General features: G+C 45.2%; 1 protein-coding gene across 1 annotated transcript in view; it reads right to left on the bottom strand.

The window, feature by feature from the left end:
* LOC129829113 (protocadherin-15-like) overlaps window positions 1-26,402 on the bottom strand; it is a 227,364-nt gene that overhangs the window by 8,073 nt on the left and 192,889 nt on the right. The window contains exons 28-34 of the mRNA XM_055890656.1: window positions 24,973-25,100; window positions 22,011-22,229; window positions 21,116-21,204; window positions 19,295-19,471; window positions 14,089-14,307; window positions 13,445-13,453; window positions 12,995-13,105 (exon numbers count right to left, since the gene is read on the bottom strand). Of these exons, the coding sequence (XP_055746631.1) occupies window positions 12,995-13,105; window positions 13,445-13,453; window positions 14,089-14,307; window positions 19,295-19,471; window positions 21,116-21,204; window positions 22,011-22,229; window positions 24,973-25,100 (952 nt within the window). The remainder of the gene's footprint in view (window positions 1-12,994; window positions 13,106-13,444; window positions 13,454-14,088; window positions 14,308-19,294; window positions 19,472-21,115; window positions 21,205-22,010; window positions 22,230-24,972; window positions 25,101-26,402) is intronic.

The following is a 26,402-nucleotide window of genomic DNA, read 5'->3' as shown; positions in this document are numbered from 1 at the left end:
GAAATCAGAGTCAAAGTGTATACCGTGCATATAGAGTATGTCCTATACATCTGTGATTGTGTAATACACCTGTAAAGTGTCCAGGTTGTCTAAAATGAGATTGTATAAACGTGTTAGCACGATACTGTGAAACACTGTGGACGCGTACTTTGATCTCAGCACTAAACCTAGTGTCTTGACTTCATAGTGTGACTCGCCCGGCTTCATCTCCTTCAGCAGAAGAAAGGCAGTGTCCTAATCCTAGACAGGAAATCGTGAATATTTCCCTAGGATTAACAGATTCGGGAGAACAGTGCGTCATCTGAGAGGTGCTACTACCTCCGTCTCACTGCTGACTAACAACACGTAGTGTAACTAGGAGAAACAGCCATGAGCACAGCATGAGCTAAGGATGAAAGGGAGGCATGACATGATACAGGGGGATGCTGAGGAATGATGTGTGGAGGAGAGGATACTCTTCCAGGGCAAGTAGTGGAAAGAAATTGGAATAGAGTGAGAAAGAGGTAGAAAGAGAGGTAGAGAGAGGGGTTATAGAAAGAGAGAGGTAGAGAGAGGGGTTATAGAAAGAGAAAGGGGGAGGAAGAGAGAGAGGAGAGAGAGAGGTGCAAAACCAAGAATCAAGGCTATAGAGAGATGACAGGCCAACCTTGAGTTTCTCTCTGCCAATTAAACTGCTATTTCTTCTACCACTGACTACCTGAGGTCCTACGATCAAACTCACACTGGCAAGCAGGACGCAAGGAGAGCCGCAGCAGTGGATATTGATGAAAGTGAGTGAGAATCACATGTAATGACGCAGGATACAGTCTGCATTAGTTGCCAGCCTAATGAAAAGTGGGATTATGGAGGGAGTCGGAGGGACGTCGGGCTGAATAAATGTGGAAGAGTTACCGCCGGGATACAGGCGGGAGGAGACAGGAGGCCGAGCAGAAACACGATGGATTGGTTAGGTAATTAAAAGCATATGCATCCCAATTTGACAAGCAAGTTGTTCCACCCGCGCACAGCTAAGATGTGCAGAGGCACGTAAAAAGCCAAGTACCAAAGAGAGGTACTCAGAACACTGACTGAGTCTCTGTGTCTGTATTTCATTCCACTGGCTGGCTTGTCTCCTCTTCAGATGAATAGTGATTCCATCCCGTGCTTTAGTTCTAGTAGTCTGGCCTTGCCTCTCTGTGTGACACAGACTATCTTTCCAAAAGTATACTTGAATCCCATTCAATGAAACTTGTGGGTTGGTATCACACATTGTGTATAACACCACTATTGAAATAGAGAGTGTACACCGAACACGAGTGACAAATAGAAATGATTCTACAAGCCAAGACATGGCAGCCCCTCTCACCTCAATCACTATCAAAGAGCAGAGCAGAGAACTCAAAGTTTCCCTCTGACTTTATACATGGTGTAACTTTATTTGAAAGTCATTTACATAACGCAGTAGACTTCAAACCTGCAGTGTGCCTGCGTGTGTGTTTGTGTGTATGTGCGGGACTGCATGAGGGAAGATCTAGGCTAGTCAAAAAGATGTAGAAGAAGAAATGAGAGAGAGAGAGAACATGTGGTGTGTGAGCGAGCAAAGCTTTACAGAACACATATACAGTGCATTCTGAAAGTATTCAGACCCCTTGACTTTTCCACATTGTGTTACGTTACAGCCTTTACCTAAAATGGATTAAATAAATACAAATATTCATCAAAATAAAAATCAGAAATAACTTATTTACATAAGTATTCGGACCCTTTTCTATGAGACTCGAATTTGAGCTCAGGTGCAGCCTGTTTCCATTGTTCATCCTTGATGTTTCTGCAACTTGATTGGAGTCCACATGTGGTCAATTCAATTGATTGCACATGATTTGGAAAGGCACACACCTGTCTATGTACGGTTCCACAGTTGACAGTGCATGTCAGAGCAACAACCAAGCCATGAGGTCGAAGGAATTGTCTGTAGAGCTCAGAGACAGGATTGTGTAAAGGCACAGATCTGGGGGAAGGGTACCAAAAAAGTTCTGCAGCATTGAAGGTTCCCAAGACCATAGTGGCCTCCATCATTCTTAAATGGAAGATGGACTTTTCCTAGAGCTGGCCGCCTGCCTATACTGCACATTTGGGGGAGAAGGGCCTTGTTCAGGGAGGTGACCAAGAACCCGATGGTCACTCTAACAGACCTCCAGAGTTCCTCTGTGGAGATGGGAATACCTTCCAGAAGGACAACCATCTCTGCAGCACTCCACCAATCAGGCCTTTATGGTAGAGTGGCCAGACGGAAGTCACTCCTCAGTAAAAGGCACATGACAGCCCACTTGGAGTTTGCCAAAAGGCACATAAAGACTCTCAGACTATGAGAAACAAGATTATCTGGTCTGATGAAACCAAGATCGAACTCTTTGGCCTGAATGCCAAGAGTCACGTCCTGAGGAAACCTGCCTCCATCCCTACGGTGAAGCATAGTAGTGGCAGCATCATGCTGTTTTTCAGCGGCAGGGACTGGGAGACTAGTCAGGATCGAGGGAAAGATTAACGGAGCAAATTACAGAGATCCTTGATGAAAACCTGCTTCAGAGCGCTCAGGACCTCAGATTGGGGCGAAGGTTCACCTTCCAACAGGACAATGACCCTAAGCACACATTTAAGACAACGCAGGAGTGGCTTCGGGACAAGTCTCTGAATGTCCTTGAGTGGCCCAGCCAGAGCCCGGACTTGAACCCGATCTAACATCTCTGGAGAGACCTGAAAATAGCTGTGCAGCGACACTCCCCATCCAACCTGACAGAGCTTGAGAGGATCTGCAGAGAAAAACTGGAGAAACTTCCCAAATACAGGTCTGCCAAGCTTGTAGCGTCTTATCCAAAAACACTCAAGACTGTAATCGCTTCCAAAGGTGCATCAACAAAGTACTGAGTAAAGGGTCTGAATACTTATGTAAATGTAATTTTTCAGTTTTGTATTTTGAATTAATTTGCAACAAAATCTGAACCTGTTTTTGCTTTGTCATTATGGGGTATTGTGTGTAGATTTATGAGGAAAATGGAATCCATTTTAGAATATGTCTGTAATGTAACAAAATGTGGAAAAAGTCAAGGGGTCTGACTACTTTCCAAATGCACTGTAGTTACTCAGTGGAGTCCCAGCAAACCAAAATTGGTTCTGTGAAAGTTCCCAGAACATTCATTAGGTCGCTGAAAATGTTTTCATAACACAAAAACTGTTCACTCAGGCTTATGATTATAGAATGTTTGTATAAAACATTTGCCTGATGTTGCAAGAATGTTCCTAGAAAACATTGAATCTGAATGTTTAATTAGGTTGTGGGAACAGTCTGGAGAGAACATTGTGGGGACATAAAAGATGATATGTTTCCAAAACACAAAGACTGTCCAGTTGTGTTGATGATTATAAAATGTTTATTTTAGGGTACAAAAACATTCACCAGATGTTGCAAGAACGTTCCTAGAACACATTTTATTGGTTCTTTAAAGGTTCTCAGAATGTTTCATGAGGTTGTGGGTACAGTCTGGTGGGAAAATTGATGGGACATCACAAAAGATATGTTCCCAAAACACAAAAACGTAATGATCTGGCTGCAGAGTTGAAGATCGCAGGTTCAATCCCACACATTCTTAAACCACAATTCTTAAACCGCATTTCTTTAAAAAAAAATGAAAATAATTCTGTGAAATTGAGGCTCATATATAACCTACTAAAAGAGAGGATGTGTTTACTTCAGATGTATAAATCTAGTAAGAAATGCAGAATGTAGCCTAACTGTAAAAAATAAATTGTAAAAATTGAATGTTCAACTTTTTTTTTTAAACACACCTGATATAATTTTTACTTATCTGAAAAGCATAAGTGATCCTAGATCAGCACTCAGTCTTGGATAGCTTGTAAATATGGGCCCAGAAGTATGCTGCATATAAAAGAGGATTGGTGAAGTAATGGTGAACAACCCAGTGACCAGTGTATCCCTGGGTTAGTTACATCTAATAATGCTAAAAAGGAATTTCATTCCTGATTAACCTGAGAGCTTCCCTGGTGGTGCAGAGAATAAAAAACCTGGCTTGGGAACCAAACATTTCAGGTTGCAGACTTTCAACATATAAAGTGTAAAAAAATATGGTTGTGTTTTTATGATTAAATACTGTTCAAATGTCCTATAAATGTCTCACATACAATACAGTCCCTTAAATCGACTCGTCATTAAATCTGGAGAGAAACATAGCGGGTATGTATTCGAATCTGCTTTAAGGAGCTACAAATTTGCAAGCTGAGAATGTTGTGGTAATATTAGGTAAAACCTAAAAATAAATTTTTTGAAATGCTCTGAGGACCTCCAAGACCAGGTAAAATGTATATTGCGTGAACATCAATGGAATATTATGTTATACCTAAAACAAATAGGCTATGAACGTGATAAAAATGGACAGATTTGGAAATTGTGGAACATTGTGCAACAGTGTGGGAATGTTCTGTGCAACCCATGTGAATATCACAAGATTATTCTTGCAACATCCCACACAACTCCCATAACTTGATAAAATGTCATGGGAACCATTAAAGAACTTAGACCAGGTTTTCTGTCAACATTCTTACAACATTAGAGAAATGTTCTGTGCAACCTAACTTAAACATGACCTGAATGTCAGCACAACTGGACAGTTTTTGTGTTTTGACGAAACATTCTGGGAACCTTTTAAAGATCAGATGTGTTCTGGGAACGTTCTTGCAACATCAGGTGAAGGTTTTTTTGCACCCTAAAAGAAACAGTGTAGAATCAGCCACACAAATGGACAGTTTTTGTGTTTTGACAAAACATTCTGGGAACCTTTTAAAGATCAGATGTGTTCTGGGAACGTTCTTGCAACATCAGGTGAATGGTTTTTTGCACCCTAAAAGAAACAGTGTAGAATCAGCCACACAAATGGACAGTTTTTGTGTTTTGGGAGCATATAATTTGTGGTGCCACCACATTGTTCCTACCAGACCGTTACCACAACCTAATGAAACATTCCGGGAACCTTAAAATAATCAATTCAATCTGTTCTAGGAAAGTTGCTTCGCTGGGAAACCATTACTGGTATATTGTGTCACTACATTACCTGGAAACCTAATGAGAACTTTTGGGGAATGTTATGTGGTGGATGTTACAGATGTTAAGCACGATATTATAGTGAATGTTAGGAGAACATTCTGAGGATATTTCATTTAAAACATAAAATAAGAAAACTATTTTGTTATCATCCTAACGTTCGATAAAACCCTAACTAGAACTTATTGGGAATCTTAGCTAATGTTCTGGGAATGTTCATGTTATGCTGGGGTGTGACTTCAAGGTAAACCAATGTGCTGGAGCACTTTCATTATATATCTTTCAGGTCTCAGGTTGGGAAAATTCTCCTTTTGGGATTTTGACCATGAGACTCAAAATGGTTAAAATGACTTGAGTGCAATGAATATGATTTTTGCTTTTTATGAGACTGATGGGTAGAATTCTCTTGACTCTTTAATCTTTAGGTGACGATAGAATGAAACAATTATAGGCTAACTATAGGCTAAACAACAACACATCACTAACAATACGTACATCAATAAATACATATTGATGTCTGATCGAGAACAACTCCCTTGAAAAAAATACATAGATGACACACAAACAAAGAATGAAAACAAATGAAAACAAAGATAAAGAATGGAATTTCAAAATTAACAAAAAAAATGAAGAAACAGTTAATGAAGAAAGAAAGAGAGAGAAGAAAGAGAGAGTCACATTGCAGTGGACTGAGAGGGGAAGCGTTTCTCCAGCTCTTCCACTATAGAGTTCATGTTAACATTTGGTTGGACCTGCACCTGCTGTGGCTGTTCTGCAACCGGAGCCTCTGCCTGTACCTCTGTTATGGTGGGGGCTACAATCTCTGCAGTGTCTAGTACGCCATTTAAAGAGTCCATGGAATCCACAGACCCTCGTGGCCTCAGGGCGCTTCGTGGAAGCATCTGTTTTTTGTCTATTTGACTGTACATATTAGCGACAGATTTCTCGATGTCGGCGATGTTCTGTATGTTCTTCAGGATCCCCTTCAACTCCTTCCTGGGGGGCTGGGGATCGGTGGGGAGGGGCGGCGGGGGAGGGCGCAGGGACACGGGTCTCAGGGTGGTCACAGCGGGCAGGGGGGGGAGCACAAACGTAGATGGACGATTGAGGGAAGGGGACAGAGGAGGAGGGAGAGGCGGAGGAGGGGGCGGGGCAGGGTTTTTGCCGTAGTTAAGTGGGGGGGACGGATGGGAGTTGGGAGGAGGAGGCGTGGAGGGGGGAAGAGGGGAGTTGGGTGGGGGTGGAGGCGGCACGTCAGGGGGGTCAGGGATGACCTCCAGGTTGACCTCGTAGGGTTCGTTGGAGGCTGAGTTGTAGCTGGAGAAGCTGGAGTTGAGCCTGCGCCGGACGGGTGGAGTGGGCTTGTGGCTGGGGGGTGGAGTTCCATCGCTCTGGGTGATAATGATGCAGGGTGGGCCCTCTCTGTCTTGGCCCAGGTGGCGTTCCTCTCTATCCAGGATGGAGCTCACAGAGTGGCGGTAGTGCTGGGGGCTGTCGCTACCCAGGATGGAGCCCAGAGACTGTCGGTCCTCTCTGGCCCGGTGCTGGGGGCTGTCGAACCCCAACCCCATCAGGAAGTCTGGAGAGAGAGACCCCCGGGAGTCCCGACTCTGCCTCTGCTTCATCTCCCTCATGGCCTGCTGCTCAAACTGCCTGGCCTGCTCCTTCACCGACAGGGGCTTAGGCTCCATGTAGGTGCTGCGCCCCAGGTTTCCCCAGTCCAGGCCATCCAGCATGTCCTTACTGTCCTTCAGCTCAGCCTTCAGAATCTCCAGCTCCCATTGTACCGGGTCCATCACCACCTGTCTCCTCAGAACATCATACATCTCCTTCCTGTGGAGTCTGGAAGGTAGGGTCCAGGAGTGGCCCGAGCCACCAGAGTTGAATCTCAGGAAGGATTCTCTCAGGCCTTGAGGTGCCTGAGGGGAGTAGGTCCCCAGGAGGTCCATCCTCCTCTGGTGCTTCCCCAGGGTCTCTGGGCTGCTGAGCGTGCCCGTGCCTTCGTCAAACAGGGGGTTCTTGGTGGTTAGGGGGTTCTCGTCCGAGAATAATGTGATGTTGCTCTCGGACTTGGGCATATTGTTGAGGAGGATCCCATTGACACTGGACTGCTTGTGGGCAGTGATGGCCCGTGCGGCAAATGTGCTTATGAGCCTCTGGCGGTCACCTTCCTCTAGCACACAACGCTTACTCCTGCTTTCATGGAGACGGCAGAAAAGAAAAATACTTGAAATAAAAGAGGAAGATAAGGTGTGATGAGACAGTCAGAATGAGGGGATGCAAGAGGAAGTAATCTATGGGATTCTAGCTAGACAAAATAAGGGCTAATTTCCAAAGAAAAAGGTTGTTTATCTGAGGCTACCATTTACACCTTACTGCCACTAAATAAGCTTAGCTACATATCTCCATTGCGGCAGACCGCAACTGCCAGACTGACACAATCTACACTGACCAAAAATATAAATGCAACATGTAAAGTGTTTCATGGGCTGAAACAAAAGATCCCAGACATTTTCCATATGCGCAAAAAGCTTATTTCTCTCAAATTTGGTGCACAATTTTTTTTACATCCCTGTTACTGGGCATTTTATCCTTTGTCAAGATAATCAATCCACCTGACAGGTGTGGCAGATCAAGAAGCTAATTAAACAGCATGATCATCACACATGCGCACTTTGTGCTGGGGACAATTAAAAGCCACTTTAAAATATGAAGCTTTGTTATAAAATAAAATGCCACAGATGTCTCAAGTTGAGGGAGCATGTAATGTCCACCAGAGCTGTTGCCAGAGAATATAACCACGCCAGCCCCGGACCTCCACATCCAGCTTCGTCACCTGCTGGATCATCAGAAAGAGGGGCGGGGAGGGGGAGGTTGTGGTGGGGGGGGTGCTGAAGAGTATTTCTGTCCATAATAACGCCCTTTTGTAGGGAAAAACTAATTCTGATTGGCTGAGCCAAGTGGGTGGGCCTATGCCCTCCCAGGTCCACCAATGGCTGTGCCACCTGCCCAGTCATGTGAAGTCCATAGATTAGGGCCTAAGGACTATATTTTAATTGACTGATTTCCTTATATGAACTGTAACGCTGCAAAATCTTTGAAATTGTTGCATGTTGCGTTTATATTTTTGACAGTAACTGACGAGCAAAACATAGTTTCCCAGAGTGAACTATTCCCTATCTACATACAGCTGAAGTTGGAAGTTAACATACACCTTAGCCAAATACATTTAATCTCAGTTTTTCACAATTCCTGACATTTAATTCCCTGTCTTAGGTCAGTTAGGATCACCACTTTATTTTAAGAATGTGAAATGTCAGAATAATAGTAGAGAGAATGATTTATTTCAGCTTTCATTTCTTTCATCACATTCCCAGTGGGTCAGAAGTTTACATACACTCAATTAGTATTTGGTAGCATTGCCTTTAAATTGTTTAACTGGGGTCAAACATTTCGGGTAGCCTTACACAAGCTTCCCACAATAAGTTGGGTAAATTTTGGCCCATTTCTCCTGACAGAGTTGGTGTAACTGAGTCAGGTTTGTAGGCCTCCTTGCTCGCACACGCTTTTTCAGTTCTGCCCACATATTTTCTATAGGATTGAGGTCAGGGCTTTGTGATGGCCACTCCAATACCTTGCCTTTGTTGTCCTTAAGCCTTTTTGCCACAACTTTGGAAGTATGCTTGGGGTCATTGTTCATTTGGAAGACCCATTTGCAACCAAGCTTTAACTGCCTGACTGATGTCTTGAGATGTTGCCTCAATGTATCCACATACTTTTCTTGCCTCATGATGCCATCTATTTTGTGAAATGCACCAGCTCCTCCTGCAGCAAAGCATCCCCACAACATGATGCTGCCACCCCCGTGCTTCACGGTTGGGATGGTGTTCTTCGGCTTGCAAAGCCTCCCCCTTTTTCCTCTAAACATAATGATGGTCATTATGGCCAAACAGTTCTATTTTTGTTTCATCAGACCAGAGGACATTTCTCCAAAAAGTACGATCTTTGTACCTATGTGCAGTTGCAAACCGTAGTCTGGCTTTTTTAATGGTGGTTTTGGAGCAGTTTCTTCTTCCTTGCTGAGCGGCCTTTCAGGTTATGTCGATATAGGACTTGTTTCACTGTGGATATAGATACTTTTGTACCTATTTCCTCCAGCATCTTCACAAGGTCCTTTGCTGTTGTTCTGGGATTGCACTTTTCGCACCAAAGTACATTCATCTCTAGAAGACAGAACGCCTCTCCTTCCTGAGCGATATGACGGCTGGGTGGTCCCATGGTGTTTATACTTGCGTACTATACAGATGAATGTGGTACCTTCAGGCATTTGGAAATTGCTCCCAAGGATGAACCAGGTCTACAATTTATTTTCTGAGGTCTTGGCTGATTTCCTTTGATTTCCCATGATGGCAAGCAAAGAGTCACTGAGTTTGAAGGTAGTCCTTGAAATACACCCACAGGTATCTCCAATTGACTCAAATGATGTCAATTATCAGAATCTTCTAAAGCCATGACATAATTTTCTGGATTTTTCCAAGCTGGTTAAAGGCACAGTCAACTTAGTGTATGTAAACTTCTGACCCACTGGAATTGTGATACAGTGAATTATAAGTGAAATAATCTGTCTGTAAACAATTGTTGGAAATATTACTTGTGTCATGCACAAAGTAGATGATCTAACCGACTTGCCAAACCTATAGTTTGTTAACTAGAAATTTGTGGAGTGGTTGAAAAACGAGTTTTAATGACTCCAACCTTGGTGTATGTAAACTTCCGACTTCAACTGTACAATAAAAGGGCCTCCTACATAAATAATAGCCAACAGACACGAAGCGGAAACTAATACTCTAATGAGCAACCGCACAACTCTCACATCTCACAGATTTTACCCCCCAGTTAAAACCTAGCAATACAACAGAAGTACTCACTTTAGTCTGGAGGCCAAGGAAGGGAAAATGAGGGAATAAGATAGACAGATGAGTATAGCAGGAAACGCAGGGTGAATCAAATAAATGCTATAGGCTGTACAACCAATAATGGCAGAATTAATTATCCGGTGGATGGCTGACCATAACAAAAACAATTTGCCCTGGCATTGCATTGGTTTTGATCAGATAAGGAGGAAGCTACAACCCAAGAAAACAAAGTGAGCACTGAGGGCAACTTGAGCAGCGTACCACCCTAATAACCCTAGAATCCAGCCTGTGCTCCATGTACTCAACAGCCTTATCGATCAAATTAATTATGTTTCACCACAGCCCATATGAATAGTGGCTGCATTTACTTTAATTAACTTAAATTGACATTCATTTCCCCCTATTTTTCAAAGAGCTGCCCAGACTGGTTGGATTTTCTTTACTGTCCATTTTGAACAGTAAAAAAATCTAAAATAATAAAGATTTCAGATTATATTCTCGTTGCATATAAAATGATATCATGTTAATGGCAGCGAGCCAAATGGAAGGCAGGAAACTGCTGAGCCATGGAACAGTGATAACAGCTTTGCCCCGAATTACACTGAAACGCAGCATGTCTTTAACCTCCCAGATAAACTTAAAACAATGTCTACAGTAGCGCCTGTTTGACCAGGGAACCCAATCATGGCCAGGGAAATTGGTCCGATTCTAAATCAAAAAGAGAATTTGCAAGAACACTACAGGCCCAGCCTAGGCCGTTCTGCCGCCCTAGGCGAGGCACAAAAAAATGCCACCATCATATACTCGCAAATCTAGAATAGTCCCAGTAAGCAAAATGACATTTAAAGATATCTAGAATAAATATTTTACCAGACGTTGAAGTTATGTACATTTTAGGATCTGAATGAAGGTGAAAATACATATTTTCCAGACGTAAAAAAAAGGTATTTTGTGGACATTGAAATCCAGTTAATTTTCAGTTCTGAAAGAAAGTTGTCATTTACAAAGGTCTATTTTTGAACCAAATCAAGACCGGTCCAGACCGGACCAAATCTGAACCAAACATAGACGTCTATGATTGGTTCAAGCCCCCCCCCCCCCAAAAAAAGACATCCAAAAGAGTGGTGCAGCAGTCTAAGGCACTGCATCACAGTGTTAGAGGCATCACTACAGATCCGGGTTCGATCCCGGGCTGTGTCGCAGCCAGTGGCGCACAATTGGCCCAGAGTCATCCGGGTTTGGCCGGGATGTTCCTGTCCCATCGCGCTCTAGCGACTCCTGTGGCGGGCCGGGCACATGCACGCTGACACGGTTGCCAGTTGTATGGTGTTTCCTCCAACACATTGGTGCGGCTGGCTTCCGGGTTAAGTGAGCAGTGTGTCAAGAAGCAGTGTGGCTTAGCAGGGCCGTGTTTCGGAGGAAGCATGGCTCTCGATCTTAGCCTCTCCCGAGTCTGTACGGGAGTTGCAGCGATGGGACAAGACTGTAACTACCAATTGGATATCACGAAATTTGGGGGGGGGGGGGTGTAGCCCAAAATAAATGTTGATACAAACTGAAGACCACTGATCATGACAATTTAGCCCATGGGGTGAAATTCCTTGACATCAGATGTGAGTAGCCTGATTGTCAATTGTTTGTATGGTGTTTGTTCAAATGTCAGCACATTTTTTTTATTTGATTGGGACCCATTTAGGTTGGGCTACTTAATCGGAGAAACGTGCATGATGTAAGAATTGTCCATCTCGTTGCATTGCACACATTTTATCTTCAGCCTGTAGGCTACAGCAAAGGCTACATACCATTTCTTCCATATTGTATATCTGCTACATGATTTATGTTAGATGATTTTTTGACGGAATGTTGATGGAGCGCAGCAGTGATGAAACCAGCCACACATACAGCTGATGAAACTGTGGGTTTGCACCATCGAAGAATTTCTGCACAAACTGTCAGAAAGCATCTCAGGGAAGCTAATCTGCATGCTCGTCATCCTCACCAGGGTCTTGACCTGACTGCATTTCGGCGTCGCCACCGACATCAGTGGACAAATGCTCACCTTCGATGGCAACTGGTATGCTGGAGAAGTATCCTCTTCACGGACCCCGGTTTCAACTGTACCGGGCAGATGGCAGAGAGTGTGTATGGGGTCATGTGGGAGAGCGGTTTGCTGATGTCAACCTTATGAACAGTGTGCCCCATGGTGGCAGTGGGGTTAGGTATAAGCTACGGACATAATTGTATTTTATTGATTTAATTGCATTTTAGTGATACAGTGACAAGATCCTGAGGCCCATTGTCGTGCCATTCATCCGCCGCCATCATCAAGTTTCAGCATGATAATGCACGGCCCCATGTCACAAGGATCTGTACACAATTCCTGGAAGCTTAAAACATCCCAGTTCTTCCAAGGCCTGTATACTCATCAGACATGTCACCCATTGAGCATGTTTGGGATGCTCTGGATCAACGTGTACGACAGCGTGTTCCAGTTCACGACAATATCTAGCAACTTTGCACAGCCATTGAAGAGGAGCGAGGCAACATTCCACAGGACACAATCAACAGCCTGATCAACTCTATGTGAAGGAGATGTATGCTGAATGAGGCAAATGGTGGCCACACTAGATACTGACTGGTTTTCTGATCCACACCCCTACCTTTTTTAAGGTCTTTGTGACCAACAGATGCATATCTGTATTCCCTGTCATGTGAAATCCATAGATTAGGGCCTATTGAATTAATTGAAAATGACAGATTTCCTTCTATGAACTGTAACTCAGGAAAATCTTTGAAATTGTTGTATGTTACATTTATATTTTTCTTCAGTGTATGTTGTTGGGGGTGCGTCTTGGTCAGTTTAGCTTGGAAAATGCCTCACTTGTCAATCTTCCGCCATAGGTTAACCACATAATCCTGCCTGATGGGCGGGCCGGCCCTGAGGACACACATGATGGAATTTGTTGGGATATATCATAACACTTACATGGCACTGTCCCCAAGCTCTTCGTAAAGGTTGTTGGTGGCGGCGCCCACTGATTTGCCTGTAGGGAGGGCCATTTGGATCCGGGCAGTTTTAGCACACTCCGCTTGTCTCCTTTAGTAGTACCATGGAGAGAAAGTCAACCAAGATACGTTAAGTTACGGCATCAGCCTATTCGAACAGGACACTGCTACATTATACATGCACATCACTTGGTACGCAGTGTCACCATAATATACTCAAATAAACCAAATTTTGCCGGCACATTTCTTATTTATAGGCCTCCGACTGCAATATAAGGGACTGTATAAAAACAGGTTATGCACAATTTATTTGTTTAAGATTTCATTGACTTCCCTGATCTCAAACGTTTACTTTGAAAACAGTGGCATGTGAATGCATGCGTCCAAAATAAAGGCAATAGAAATAAGTAATAACAACAATAATACTCACTCTTTGAATCTGTTGATAATGAACGGAAATGAGAGCGAGGAAGAGAGAGAAGGGTGTTAGTAACAGCGAAGGGCAAATTACAGACAAGATGCTTCTTATAATCGTCGCCTTGATACAAAAATAAAGAGAGTGAAAGAATTCACTGTAGGTTAAGCCAATTTCCTGAACCTGAGACACTGAAGAAGATGACACTGACGATTCTCTTCTCATCTGTTTAACATCCATCCTTGAATTTGTGACAGCCTTCAGTCTAGCCTTCCCAGCTTAGTTCGCCGGCTCAGAGCGGGGGGACAAAAAAGCTCCCCAAACAGCAACAATCAGTCTGTGGTGTTTGTTTGCTCTGGCATTAATTCATGTGCTTTTACGCTGTGTAAATAAACAATTATGCCGGCTCTCAAAGGCGTTAGCTTCCTCCTAAAAGGATGGGTATTAGGGAGAGCCTCCGGGGGCTGGAGAGCAGGTAGCTTGCTGTCTAAACACCCTTTGTCTACACTACTGTCTCTATCTGCACCAGTACTTGTGCCTGATGCCCTATGTCCTGCCCTGTGCCCTAGTCATACTCACCTTTCTCACGACCAATTCCCATTTGGCACAATGTACTTCCAATAAAGCAACTGAACTTTGAACTGTTCTTTTTTACTCACTGCCTGTAGGTGATGATGACGATGAGGATGGCAGGGATGCAGCAGAGGATGATGATGACGGCGAGGGCGAGCAGCGCCCCCTCTGTGTAGCCCACGGTCTGCACGGCCTTCTTCACACTGGTCACCACATCCGGTGTGCGGATCTCTAGGATCCTCCCGCCTCGGCCCAGGTACGGTTGGAACTCCTTGTTGATGTCCAGCAGCTTCCCATCCAGAAACCTTGGACGTAAACAGACAATATATACAGTACAGTTACACACACACATGGTCATCATCATCTCTATCACTACCCATCAACCTCATCGTCAGTCAAAGACGGCCAGGGGTTTTTCCTGATCACCTCAACTGAGCTGACCAGGCCTTCGTCAGGAAAGGTCTCATTGCAAAATTAAGCCCGTTGCCGAAACAAAGACGCTTCTGACAAGTTTTTCGAGGAAGGAAAGACAGGATTGCTTCACATCACTCTCTCACGTGAGTATCTTACCTATATAACCGCAACATGTAAAGTGTTGGTCCCATGTTTCATGAGATTAAATAAAAGATCCCAGAAATGTTCCATCTGCACAAAAATCTTATTTCTCTCAAATGTTGTGCACAAATTTGTTTACGTCCCTGTTAGTTAGCATTTCTCCTTTGCCAAGATAATCTATCCACCTGACAGGTGTGACATAACAAGAAGCTGATTAAACAGCATGATCATTACACAGGTGCTGGGGACAAAAAAATGCCACTCTAAAATGTGCAGTTTTGTCACAAAATACAATAACACAGATGTCTCAAGTTTTGAGGGAGCGTGCAATTGGCATGCTGACTGCAGGAATTTCCCCCAGAGCTGTTGCCAGAGAACTGAATGTTCATTTCTCTAACATTTCAAACATCGTTTTCGATAATTTGGTAGTACCGGACTCACAACCACGTGTAACCAGACCCAGCGGGTGGGTCTGGCTCCCAAGGCCCACCCATGGCTGCCTCCCTGCATTTCATGTGAAATCCATAGATTAGAGCCTAATGAATTGATTTCAATTGACTGATTTCCTTATATGAATTGTAACTCAGTAAAATGGTTGAAATTATTGCATGTTGCATTTATATTTTTGTTCAGTATATTTATTTTCAGATCTCATTTTGCTCTTTTGTAGCTTTGGCAACTCTGTGTGTTTTATATCCCAGTTCGCTCCTGTCACTGTAGGCTTTACAGACAATCCCCACCCCTTGGCTGCAACCCTTTTAATTTAGTGGACCCTGAGCACACAACCCATGTGGAATTCCTGCTCTCTGGCAGCGTTTGGAACTGCCGATCTGCGGTGAAGAACACGGAGTTCATCTCAGCCTATGCTGCCCTTCTGTCCCTCGACTTTTTGGCCCTGACAGAGACATGAATAACCCCAAAGAACACTGCTACTTCAGCTGCTCTTTTTTCATCCGACTACGTTTTCTCTCATAGTCCGAGAGCATCTGGTCGTTGCGTTAGTTGAACAGGGCATTTCTCCTAAGTGGAGATTTTTCTATTTTCTCCCTCTCTCACCTGTCCGTCTCCTTATTTGAATTCCATGCTGTCACTGTCACTTGTCCACTCCAGCTTAATATTGTTGTCATCTATCACCCACCAGGTGCCCTTAGAGAGTTCCTCAATGAGCTTGACACATTGAGCTAATTTCCTGACGATGGCTCACCGCTCTTTGTACTTGGTGACTTCAACCTCCTGACTTCTGCCTTCGATTCCTTGCTTTCCAACTCTCTCTTTCCCCTCCTTGCCTCTTATTTTCGTTGTTGTAATTTTTATCCCCAATTTCGTGATTACGATCTGGTCTCATCGCTGGAACTCTCCAATGGGCTCGGGAGAGGCTAAGGTCGAGTCATGCATCCTCCGAAACATGATCCGCCAAACCGCGCTTCTTAACACCCGCTCGCTTAACCCAGAAGCCAGCCGCACCAATGTGTCGGAGGAAACACTGTTCAACTGACGACCGAAGTCAGCCTGCATGCGCCCAGCACGCCAGAAGGAGTCACTAGAGTGTGATGAGCCAAGTAAAGCCCCCCCCGGCCAAACCCTCCCCTAACCCGAACGATGCTGGGCCAGTTGTGCGCCACCCTATGGGACTCCCGGTCATGGCCAGTAATGACACAGCCTGGGACCGACCACCAGGCTGTAGTGCAGTGCCTTAGACTACTGCGCCACTCGGCAGTCTATCTCCTTGCCTCTTTTGACCTCACCCTTCCCCAGTCCCCTCCCACTCCAAGACTAACAATAAGCTTGACCTCATCTTTACTAGAGGCTGTTTGCCTACTATTCTCACTGCATCCCCCTCCAGGTCTTATTTGTTCCTTTTCTGTATCCCTTTCCTCCAACCCTAGCCGCTCAGACCCTACCCAGATTGTCATGCGCTGTCGCAATCTTCGTTCTCTCTCTCCCCCACTACTCTCTTATCATCTCTCCCTTCTGCTAAATCCTTCTCCCTCCTGTCTCCTGATTCTGCTTCTTCAACCCTACTCTCCTCCCTTTCTGCATACTATGACTCACACTGTCCCCTTTCCTCCTGGCCAGTCTCGGCCCTTCCCTCCTGCTCTGTGGCTGAATAACTCATTGCGAGCTTACAGAACAGGGCTGCGGGCAGTCCCTCCTCTCTTTCCACTCCCTCCTCTCTACCTTCTCTTTCTCTGTATGCGCTGCAAAAGCCACTTTCGATCACTCTAAAATAACCCCAGGAAACTCTTTTCCACCTTCTCCTCCCTCCTTAATCCCTCCTCCCTCTCTGCGGATGACTTTGTCAGCCACTTTGAAAAGAAGGTTAACGACATCCGCTCCTCATTCACTCAGCCTATTGAGTCCACTGGTCCCACTCACACAGAGCTACCCTACTCCTTGACCTCTTTCTCCCCTCTCTCTCCAGATGAAATCCTGTGACTAGTGAGGTCCGGCCACCCGACAACATTCCCGCTGGATCCCATCCCCTCCTCCAGACCATCTCTGGAGACCTCCCATTCCTTTCTTCCTCAACTCATTCCTGACCAGTTGCTGCGTCCCCACTAACTTCAAAATGGCCCGAGTGTCTCCCCCCTCAAGAAACTAACACTTGACTCCTCTAACATCAAAGACTACAGACCAGTATCCCTTCTTTCTTTTCTTTCCAAAACACTTGAGTGTGCTGTCTCTGACCAACTTTCTCACCATCTCTCTCAGAACAAACCCTAACCAGTCAGGCTTCAAGGTGGGTCATTCAAACGAGACTGCTCTTCTCTGTCACGGAGGCTCTCCGCACTGCCAAAGCTGACTCTCTCTCCTCTGTTCTCATCCTCCTAGATCTATCCGCTGCCTTCGACAACGTGAACCATCAGATCCTCCTCTCCACCCTCTCAGGGCTGGGTGTCTCAGGCTCTGCACACTCTTGGGATGCATCCTACCTGGCAGGCCGCTCCTACCAGGTGTCGTGGAGAGGATCTGTGTCTGCACCACGTACTCTCATTACCGGTGTCCCCCAGGGCTCGGTTCTAGGCCCTCTCCCCTTCTCTCTATACACCAAGTCACTTGGCTCGGTCACATTCTCGCATGATCTCTCCTATCATTGCTATGCGCATGACACTCAACTACTTTTCTCCTTTCCCCCTTTTGACATCCAGGTGGCGACACGCATCTTTGCGTGCCTGGCAGATATCTCAGCTTGAATGTTGGCCCACCACCTCAAATTTAACCTCGACAAGACAGCACTGCTCTTCCTCCCAGGGAAGGCCTGCCCATTCAAAGATCTCTCCATCACGGTTGACAACTCCACGGTGTCCCCCTCCTAGATAAAAAGAACCTTGACGTGACCCTGGACAACACCCTGTCATTCTCTGCAAATATCAAAGCAGTGACACGCTCCTGCAGGTTCATGCTCTACATCATCCGTAGAGTACGACCCTACCTCACACAGGAAGCGGCATAGGTAGAAATCCAGGCACTTGTCATCTCCCGTCTGGACTACTGCAACTCACTGTTGGCTGGGCTCCCTGCTTGTGCCATCAAACCCCTGCAACTTATCCAGCCCGTCTGGTGTTCAAACTTCCCAAGTTCTCCCATGTCACCCCACTCCTCCGCACACGTCACTAGCTTCCAGTCGAAGCTCGCATCCACTACAAAACCATGGTGCTTGCCTACAGAACAGCAAGAGGAGCTGGCCCTCCCTACCTTCAGGCTATGCTCAAACCCTACACCCCAACCCGAGCACTCTGGTCTGCCACCTCTGGTCTCTTGGCTCTCCCACCCCTACAGGAGGGCAACTCCCGGTCAGCCCAGTCCAAGCTCTTCTCTGTCCTGGCACCCAATGGTGGAACCAGCTTCTCCCTAAAGCTAGAACAGCAGAGTCCCTGCCCATCTTCTGAAAACATCTGAAACCCTACCTCCTCAAAGAGTATCTTAAATAATCCCACGGCACTTCCCCCCCCCCCCCCACTCACCCCCTTCTCACCTCCCCCTTTCTGTGAACTAACACTTGCACTTTACTTTTTCCCCCTTACCAGTTCTGACTTTTCTGATCGCTACTTTAATGTAAGTCACTCTGGATAAGCGCGTCTGCTAAATGACTACAACGTCAAATATAAAAACGAATGGCTCGAGTCATAACAATATGTATGAGAACAGCAGTATACAGTTGTGCATCTCTGAATGTTATATTTATTATCGGGGTCATTGAAATGACCGCATTGATAGAACACGGCTCAGAATGAAATACATATAACAACGGAACACCACAGAGAGTGCAACACCTTACTCCCTATAATGCCTGGAATCAGAAATGACAGGTGTGCGGGCACACTGCGACACAATCCTGTTGCCGTTGTTCACTAGGTCTATTTGACATGCTGTGGAGCTGCAAGAGGCAGAGGGTGGTTAGATGAACACTGTGCCTGCTGTGTAGAGTTGGTAGGGAGCAGTAGCGGATTGTCAGCCAGTTGAATGGCAGAACTAGAGCTGCTGTCGTACGAGGGCATGAGGAGGTTTGCTCTCTAATGAGGGCCTGACTGCAGGGTGACGGGAAACAAAATAACCCTGGTGAGTGGTGACATCCCCCCCTGCCACACACACGCCTCTGTCTGCCACTGGGTAAACACCTGCTCCACGGGGGAATGGTGTATCTAGATACTACAAGGGGTGGCCCTAAGGGGCAATCCCTTGTATTGTGACCTACTTTGTCCCTCAGGGCCACTGTAGTGACAGGCTACTACTCACTTGAATAGCTCCTGGCGTGCGATGGCCCGGTTGGTCAGAGGGTCGATGGCGTAAACCATCAGGTCCGACTTGGAGTAGTCCTCCTGCTCGAAGCCATCGCCGAACCGCTGCGGCCCGATGGACTCCACCACCACTTTGGCCCCGGGAATCTGGTCCTGCACATAGCGCTCCAAGATCCTGCAGAGGGAGAGGAAGGAATAATCAGGTGCTTTGTATAAGAACAAGGCGACAGCAGGATCTCTGGGAAAACGGTGAATGACATGTTAAATCCAAATGGTAATAACGTACTGCAATTCATAGTCGCTACACCGACCTGTAGCTGTACTCTATTTCACCACTTGACACTGAGCCTCAACTGTTTAAAAAGAAGAGGCCTTGACTGAATGGATTCAGGCTCACTGAAAGAATTTCTCAGTCAGGCGATACGTCCGTGATCAGTACATTAATTAGGACAGTGATTAGAATGAGGTCGTGCATTGCATTTACAATGAAAAACATGACACCCTATATCCTCCTTGAGACCGTCAGCAACTATAAAGAGTCAATTCCCACACGTTTCCATGACCCTGTCAAAATCACCTCTCGCTCAAAATGGTTTTGGATCGCAATGTAAAGCCATTTCAAATGGCACGCTGTTCACTATAAAGTGCACTACCCACTATACCAGCATAGGGCTCTGGTCAAAGGTAGTTCACTATATAGGAAATAGTGGCCAGTTCAGACACAACCCTTGTTTGGCAGTGGGCGTCTGCAGCCAGTAGCGCTGATCTGAGGGGGACGGCAACGGCAAAATAGGCGTTGAAACAATTACCTGCTGTGTCCTGGATGTTCCCGCTCCCCAGGGAAACTCAAAAAAGAGGATGGCAGGACAGAATAGTAACCAGATGGATGTATTTCTGCTTGGGGGGGGAGCACTAATAAACTAGGTGCCTCCACAGCTGGGGCCACAGCCCTTGGAGCTAAAGTGGAGACCTGGGGATGAGACCCAGTCAGAGAAAGTCCATCATGGAGGACTGGTACTGTATGACTGTTTGTCAGTAAGAGGATAGGTTCTGTGATGGGATAGGTGTACAGAAGCAATACAGCCAAAACACACAAGCTCACAAGCAGTCAGTATACTGGAACGCAGGTGCACCCACACACGCTCTTCCCCCACCCCCCACCTCAGAGGAACAGGAGACAGCCAGGGAGCCACTGACACTTTCCCTCTCTCCCTCATTTGCAATTTCGCTTCAGAGAGAAGTCGGACGCCTTTCTGATCACAATGCTAATAGCTAAGCAGTAAGCTCAAGACAAGGATGGAACCATCATTGAGTGGCTGCATGAAGTGTATGACAGAGCTCTGACAGAGCTGTGGAGACAGGTGGTGAGCGGCTCTCACGGAAACTGAGGGAAGGCTCTCACGGAAACTGAGGGAAGGCTCTCACGGAAACTGAGGGAAGGCTCTCACGGAAACTGAGGGAAGGCTCTCACGGAAACTGAGGGAAGGCTCTCACGGAAACTGAGGGAAGGCTCTCACGGAAACTGAGGGAAGGCTCTCACGGAAACTGAGGGAAGGCTCTCACGGAAACTGAGGGAAGGCTCGCGTCGCCTACAACTTTAATTTGAGCAGCCGTCAAACAGCGGGACACCGTTTCATCTCGATAGAAGGCAGCGATAGAACCAACATTGCACACTGATTCATACAGCCCTCCCCCAAACACCTGCATGCCTGGGAAAGGGCCAAAGGTAAGTGTTTGCATATCAAGTATAGGAGACGGCTATAAGCACAGTTGCGACTTGACTGTTAAAATATGGATTATTAGATATCTTCTACGTTACCCGAGGAGCTTGTCCTTTTTCTGTTCCACCACTGTAGGAGCAACGTTGGAGACCACCACCTGCATATCCAGCAGATTCACTACAGATACCTGGGAAACAGAGGTCAATCAAAGGATCAATGGTACAGACACAAAACGAGCATCTATTTCCCTCCCCTCCCTAACTTCTACAAATAAGCTTTAATGTTGGACAGCAGGCTAAACCACACGGAAAATCTCCCTGTAGTTTGTGCAGTACCCATGAAATGAAGCTTCCCATTGGAATTAGATTAACTTAGCCACAGCGGGGTTCCTCTCGTTCAGGCAAGGCTCTGGCCCAGCCAGCCTCTTATTTCATTAAGAGCAAAGGGAGTAAAATAGGCTGCACAAGGCCGCAATGTATAATCAATGGTCCCCATCTACCCTGGGACAGTTCAATTTGCAACAAACTGGGAAGAGGCCAGCACAGAAGGAACACACATTCATCTACTCTCTCAGGGATAGCTAGCCTATCTACCACAAGGCTGGCACGGGACATGGACCATTGATTAGCTGGAGTATCAACACCATGCTTTTTTACAAATGCAATTCCTATGGGAAGCTTTTGAGTGTGTACTTTGGGAGGGCTGGGGTGTTAATGTGCCAATATACACCTGGGGAGTGGAGATATTGATATTGTGGATATCGACACACTTAATGTTGGTCCCTCGGGTATTTTTAAAAGAGCCATAAGCTGGAATTGATTAAGGTTGGCAAGAAGGCCATGAAAGATTAGCTGGCACTGATAGAATTTAGCATTGAACAAAGACTCTGTGGGCACCAGATGGAGAACAATGGCTTTTCAGGGCACAGCGACAGAAATAGAACGGCTAGAACAGACATTCCCATTCAATTCTCTGGGAGCGGGACAAACTCACCACCACCTCTGCCTTGCTGCTCAGCCCCCCCTCGCCGTAATTGTCAGTGGCGACCACCTCAAACTTGAAGTAGGACCGTCGCATGTTCCTGTACATAATGGCAGTCTTGATGACGCCGGTGTAGGGCTCGATGACAAAGCCGTCCTTGCCGTCGGTGGTGGGGGGGATAATAATCCTGTATTGCATGGAGCTGTAATTCCCTGTGTCCTTGTCCAGGGCCTGAGACAAACACAGACACACGGAGTCAAAGGATTCAAGAGATTCAAACACAGCAGCGTCATCAACAACAACACAACATCAAGATGCATATCAACTCATCCATCGAAAATGAAAGGGACGTAATTGATTGATTTTTGGGGCAGTTGTAGTTGTCAATTCTTGCTGTAGGGGGAGTCTTTGAGCTGCGAGCCACTCTCTAACAGAGAAACTCCTGTCAATCTGCCCAGCTGATTTCACCATTTGCCACATTGCTCTGCAGTGACATTGATTTATAATACCTTTCTACGACTGGGACTGAGTGTGACAGCACTGTGCCCTGCCCCGCCGGAGTCATTAATACAAATGAGATATTTTCTATATTCTGCAAGATTCATTCAACTCAATCGTACACCACAGGCTAACACTATCGAAAGGTTTTTTGGTAACAGATTCCACCACCTGGGTTAGTTATTGGTGATACCAGACCAGGAAAGAACACATCAGTCTATGAATGCAGAGTGAAAAGGAGGCACGGAGACAGCGCAAGCGGAGAAAGGAGAGCCTTTGACTGTGTTCTGAAAGAAACCCCAACCTGTTTGAAACTGTGGATCAGATTTGAGGCTGATTTGCTGTGAAACCCTCGTGACATTGGATTTGTTCTTCGCAGAGATTCCTCTTTGTTCTCCTATATATACAGAGACACAAATGCATTCCTCCAAAACGACTTATACTAATTATCAGATCAATGTGTCCTTCATGTGTCGCTCAGACGACGAGTCATTATTTAGTTCTACATTGCCACTTCTCACTTCTGTCTCTCGCTCTCTCCCCACATGAAAAAATACTATAATATTCCCTGTGATGTTTTTGTGGACTGTAGTACAGTATACTGAAGTATTTACTGAAGTGTTTTTGCAAACATTACTGTAGTATTTACTGTAGTATTTACTATAGTGTTTTTGTTTTATTATCTTTGACAGAGAAGTGGAGGCTTTTTTTCTTTCAGGGAACCTTTCAGAGCTTCTGTTCTTTTCCATAAACTTTAGGGAACACAATATGGTTTATACTTGGCATGTAGGTTTCTCACTTATGGGTGGCACAAATTGCGACATGCGGGAGGGGAATGGGCATGGTATATGCAAATTAAATACTGTAATATTTACAATAGTTAAAAAAGTGTAGTGTTTTTGCGGACTGTAGTGTTATGGCAGACGTTACTGTAGTATTTAATACAGTGGTTTTTTTGTAGATAATACTGTAGCATGTACTGTGGTATTTACTGTAGTATTGTACAGTACACTACAACATTCTATAGTAAGTACTACACATGATTGAGGGATACTACAGTGTGTAGTATAGCATTCTACAGTTTACTACATAATTCTGTAGTAAGTACTGTAGTATTCCATAGTAAACTGTAGTATATTTTCATGTGTGTCCACCTATCCCTTCTTCAGGTTATACACCACTCCACAGGGTTTCAGATTCTTTCTTTCTCCCTAAAAAACTATTTAAAGAAGGATTTCAAAGTAGATTAGTCTAATCTTAGGGATACTGAGCGGCTTTTACAGAAATCTATATTCAGATCTGCTATGAATTTCCGATTAGTTAAGCAACAGGGAATAGGTATGAATACTAAGGAGGAAGATATTGACCCGGACGATGAGTGAAACACCTGAGAAGTTGAATGATACCGCTAGGAGATGGAACCAGTGGGAGTCTCAGCTCAGTAAATCTTTGACCCAGTAATTCCATTACCTCCTGGTCGAAAGGATTATCTCTCTTTAGAGGCTCCTGGCAAACCCGTTTGCAACTGTGTGCTCTGCACTAACAGTCTTGCTGCCTACACCAGTTGCACACAGACATGGTAGAGGCAGATACAGACAGACTGGCAGGCAGACAGTCAGGCAGACGTCTACGGCTCATCATTCTGCAACAGAGCATGAGATGCAAATGCCCATCCAGCGGGTAGTGATTAGGATTATAATGAAAGGTGCCCTTGTGTGGGCGCTGTATAGTCTGCCCTCATCACTGCGCGTGCACGCACACACACACACACACCCACCCAACAGGTGTCACAGTGGCTTTAGCTACAAAAGGTGCGAAAAATAAACACAAAAACAACACGTTGAACATGTGAATGCACGCCCTGATGCACACACAGGGAATAATTCCCTTTCACACAGGATGGTGCGGAATGCGATTGAAAGGTGTGTGGACATTTGTACGTGAGAGCCTCTACGGCCTTAGCATTCTAAGTATTGCCAGGGGTGTCGGAAATTCTCAGATGTTAGAGCCTCCAGCTGGTAATGCATTGTCAACACGGGCCAAAGATACCGGCAGGGAAAATAACAGTTCTCCCAGGATTACAACTACAAAACTCTGCATTTCAAATGCAAACACAGATAATCACTCAACCAGACACATTTTGGGTTGTATTACCTTTCTGTTCCTTTGGCTGGTTTCATTGTGAGGAGGAGTGATCGTGAAATGCGTCACGTATATTTGATGATGTTTTGATAGTTCCATTTTAGAAAAGTTCCATTTTAGAAAATAATGGGTTGTTCTTTTAAGACACCAATTGCACTATCTAGAAGTGGTACACTTAGGCTGCGTTCAGACAGGCAGCCCAATTCTACTCTTTTTTTCACTAATTGGTCTTTTTGACCAATCAGATCAGTGCTGAAAAAGCTTTGGAAAAATAAAACAGAATTGGGCTGCCTGTCTAAACTCAGCCTTTGTGTTTGAAAAGAGCTGGTTGTACCTGAACTTGTAGTACAGAAGTGAATGTTTTGGCGTCCTCTGCCACTCCTCCCAGGTACAAGGGTTTGGTAAAGACAGGAGGGTGATCATTCTCATCCCAAACATCAATGAACACCCTCGCTGTGTTAGCTGCAAACAGAGGAGAAAAAAACAAAGAATTCAAAATGAACCCCCAGAGAAAAGGTGAATCTCATTTGGATTAAATAGAATTGTTAAAAACAAGAGGGCATGTCTAAACAGCCTAAATGTGCATCATATACAAAATAGGAGTCTACAATTCACTGCCAACACACTGATTTAGACGTTTGACTAATATAGTACAACACTGCATTGCGGTTTGTCATTTCTCAAAGTAAAAAGCCAAGCCACATCCTGAAGGGTTACAACTGCGCCGAGGGACCTTGCCAAATAAAAAGCCATACATCATCTGACAAAACGTTCTGGGACCGACCAAGGGGACAGTAGAGTCGGCACATTTCTCGTTTATCCCAGCCAGCATGTCCAATGTTACAGCGGGTGACAACAGTAAACGGGCAACAACAAGGGAGTACCTGCTGCTGCAATGCAACACACACAGACACACGCAAATGTACGCACGCAGGCACACGAGCCACACACACACACACATGCCCCTGTTGAATCAGTGATGTGGCTCTAATCACTTGAACAAAGTGTCTTCATTATACAGTTGATGGTGGCCACCTTCATTGCCAAACGCAATGGGGAGAACCCATCCCCACTCCGCTTGAAAGCAGCCATTTAACACTCCACCTCCTCCAGTGGAATGAATCAAACAACATCAATACCCCCCCCCATGATGATACTCCCACCGCATCTCAACTCCAGCTGCCAGGCCTGCTTCAGTGGAACGAGGTATTAATCTATTGCCATTGGGTGTCCTCGATCATGTTTGCTGCTGCCCCATTTCAGCTTGAATGACACATAGTGACGGGCCAGGGTATATTAGTTAAACCATTACAAGAGGGGGAAATGCAACAATTCTCAGTCAATTGAGTTTGAGTAAAGAAAAACCGGCAATATCTATTACAAAGCGCAATGCAAAAATATCTATCTGTGTATAACATACAGCAGTGACTATATCCACAAGTGTTTCCTTTATTCTAGATGTAAGTGGATAACAGCGCTATTGGAATCAAATTGAGTTGAGTGATTGTTTTATTGAGGAGATTGAGTGAATGTTTTATTGAGGAGACATGATAAGATTGGCAAGAAATGAATTACTTGTTTAATCTGCCACATGAACCAGTAACTGCTTAATTAAAATGTATCCTCCGCAGCAACTCAGCATGATGTTGACTAATTAGAAAACTAAATAACGTGAAAGGACGAGGCGTGCTTTTAGTCTTTTGGAAAAAGCAAAGATGGGAAATAATTTATAGCCAAATGCCAGACACATTTATGTTACAAGAG

This window comes from Salvelinus fontinalis, chromosome 30, assembly GCF_029448725.1.
Source record: "Salvelinus fontinalis isolate EN_2023a chromosome 30, ASM2944872v1, whole genome shotgun sequence".
Lineage (NCBI taxonomy): Eukaryota > Metazoa > Chordata > Actinopteri > Salmoniformes > Salmonidae > Salvelinus > Salvelinus fontinalis.
The sequence above is the reverse complement of the archived record's forward strand: the minus strand, read 5'-3'. Positions and strand labels throughout refer to the sequence as shown.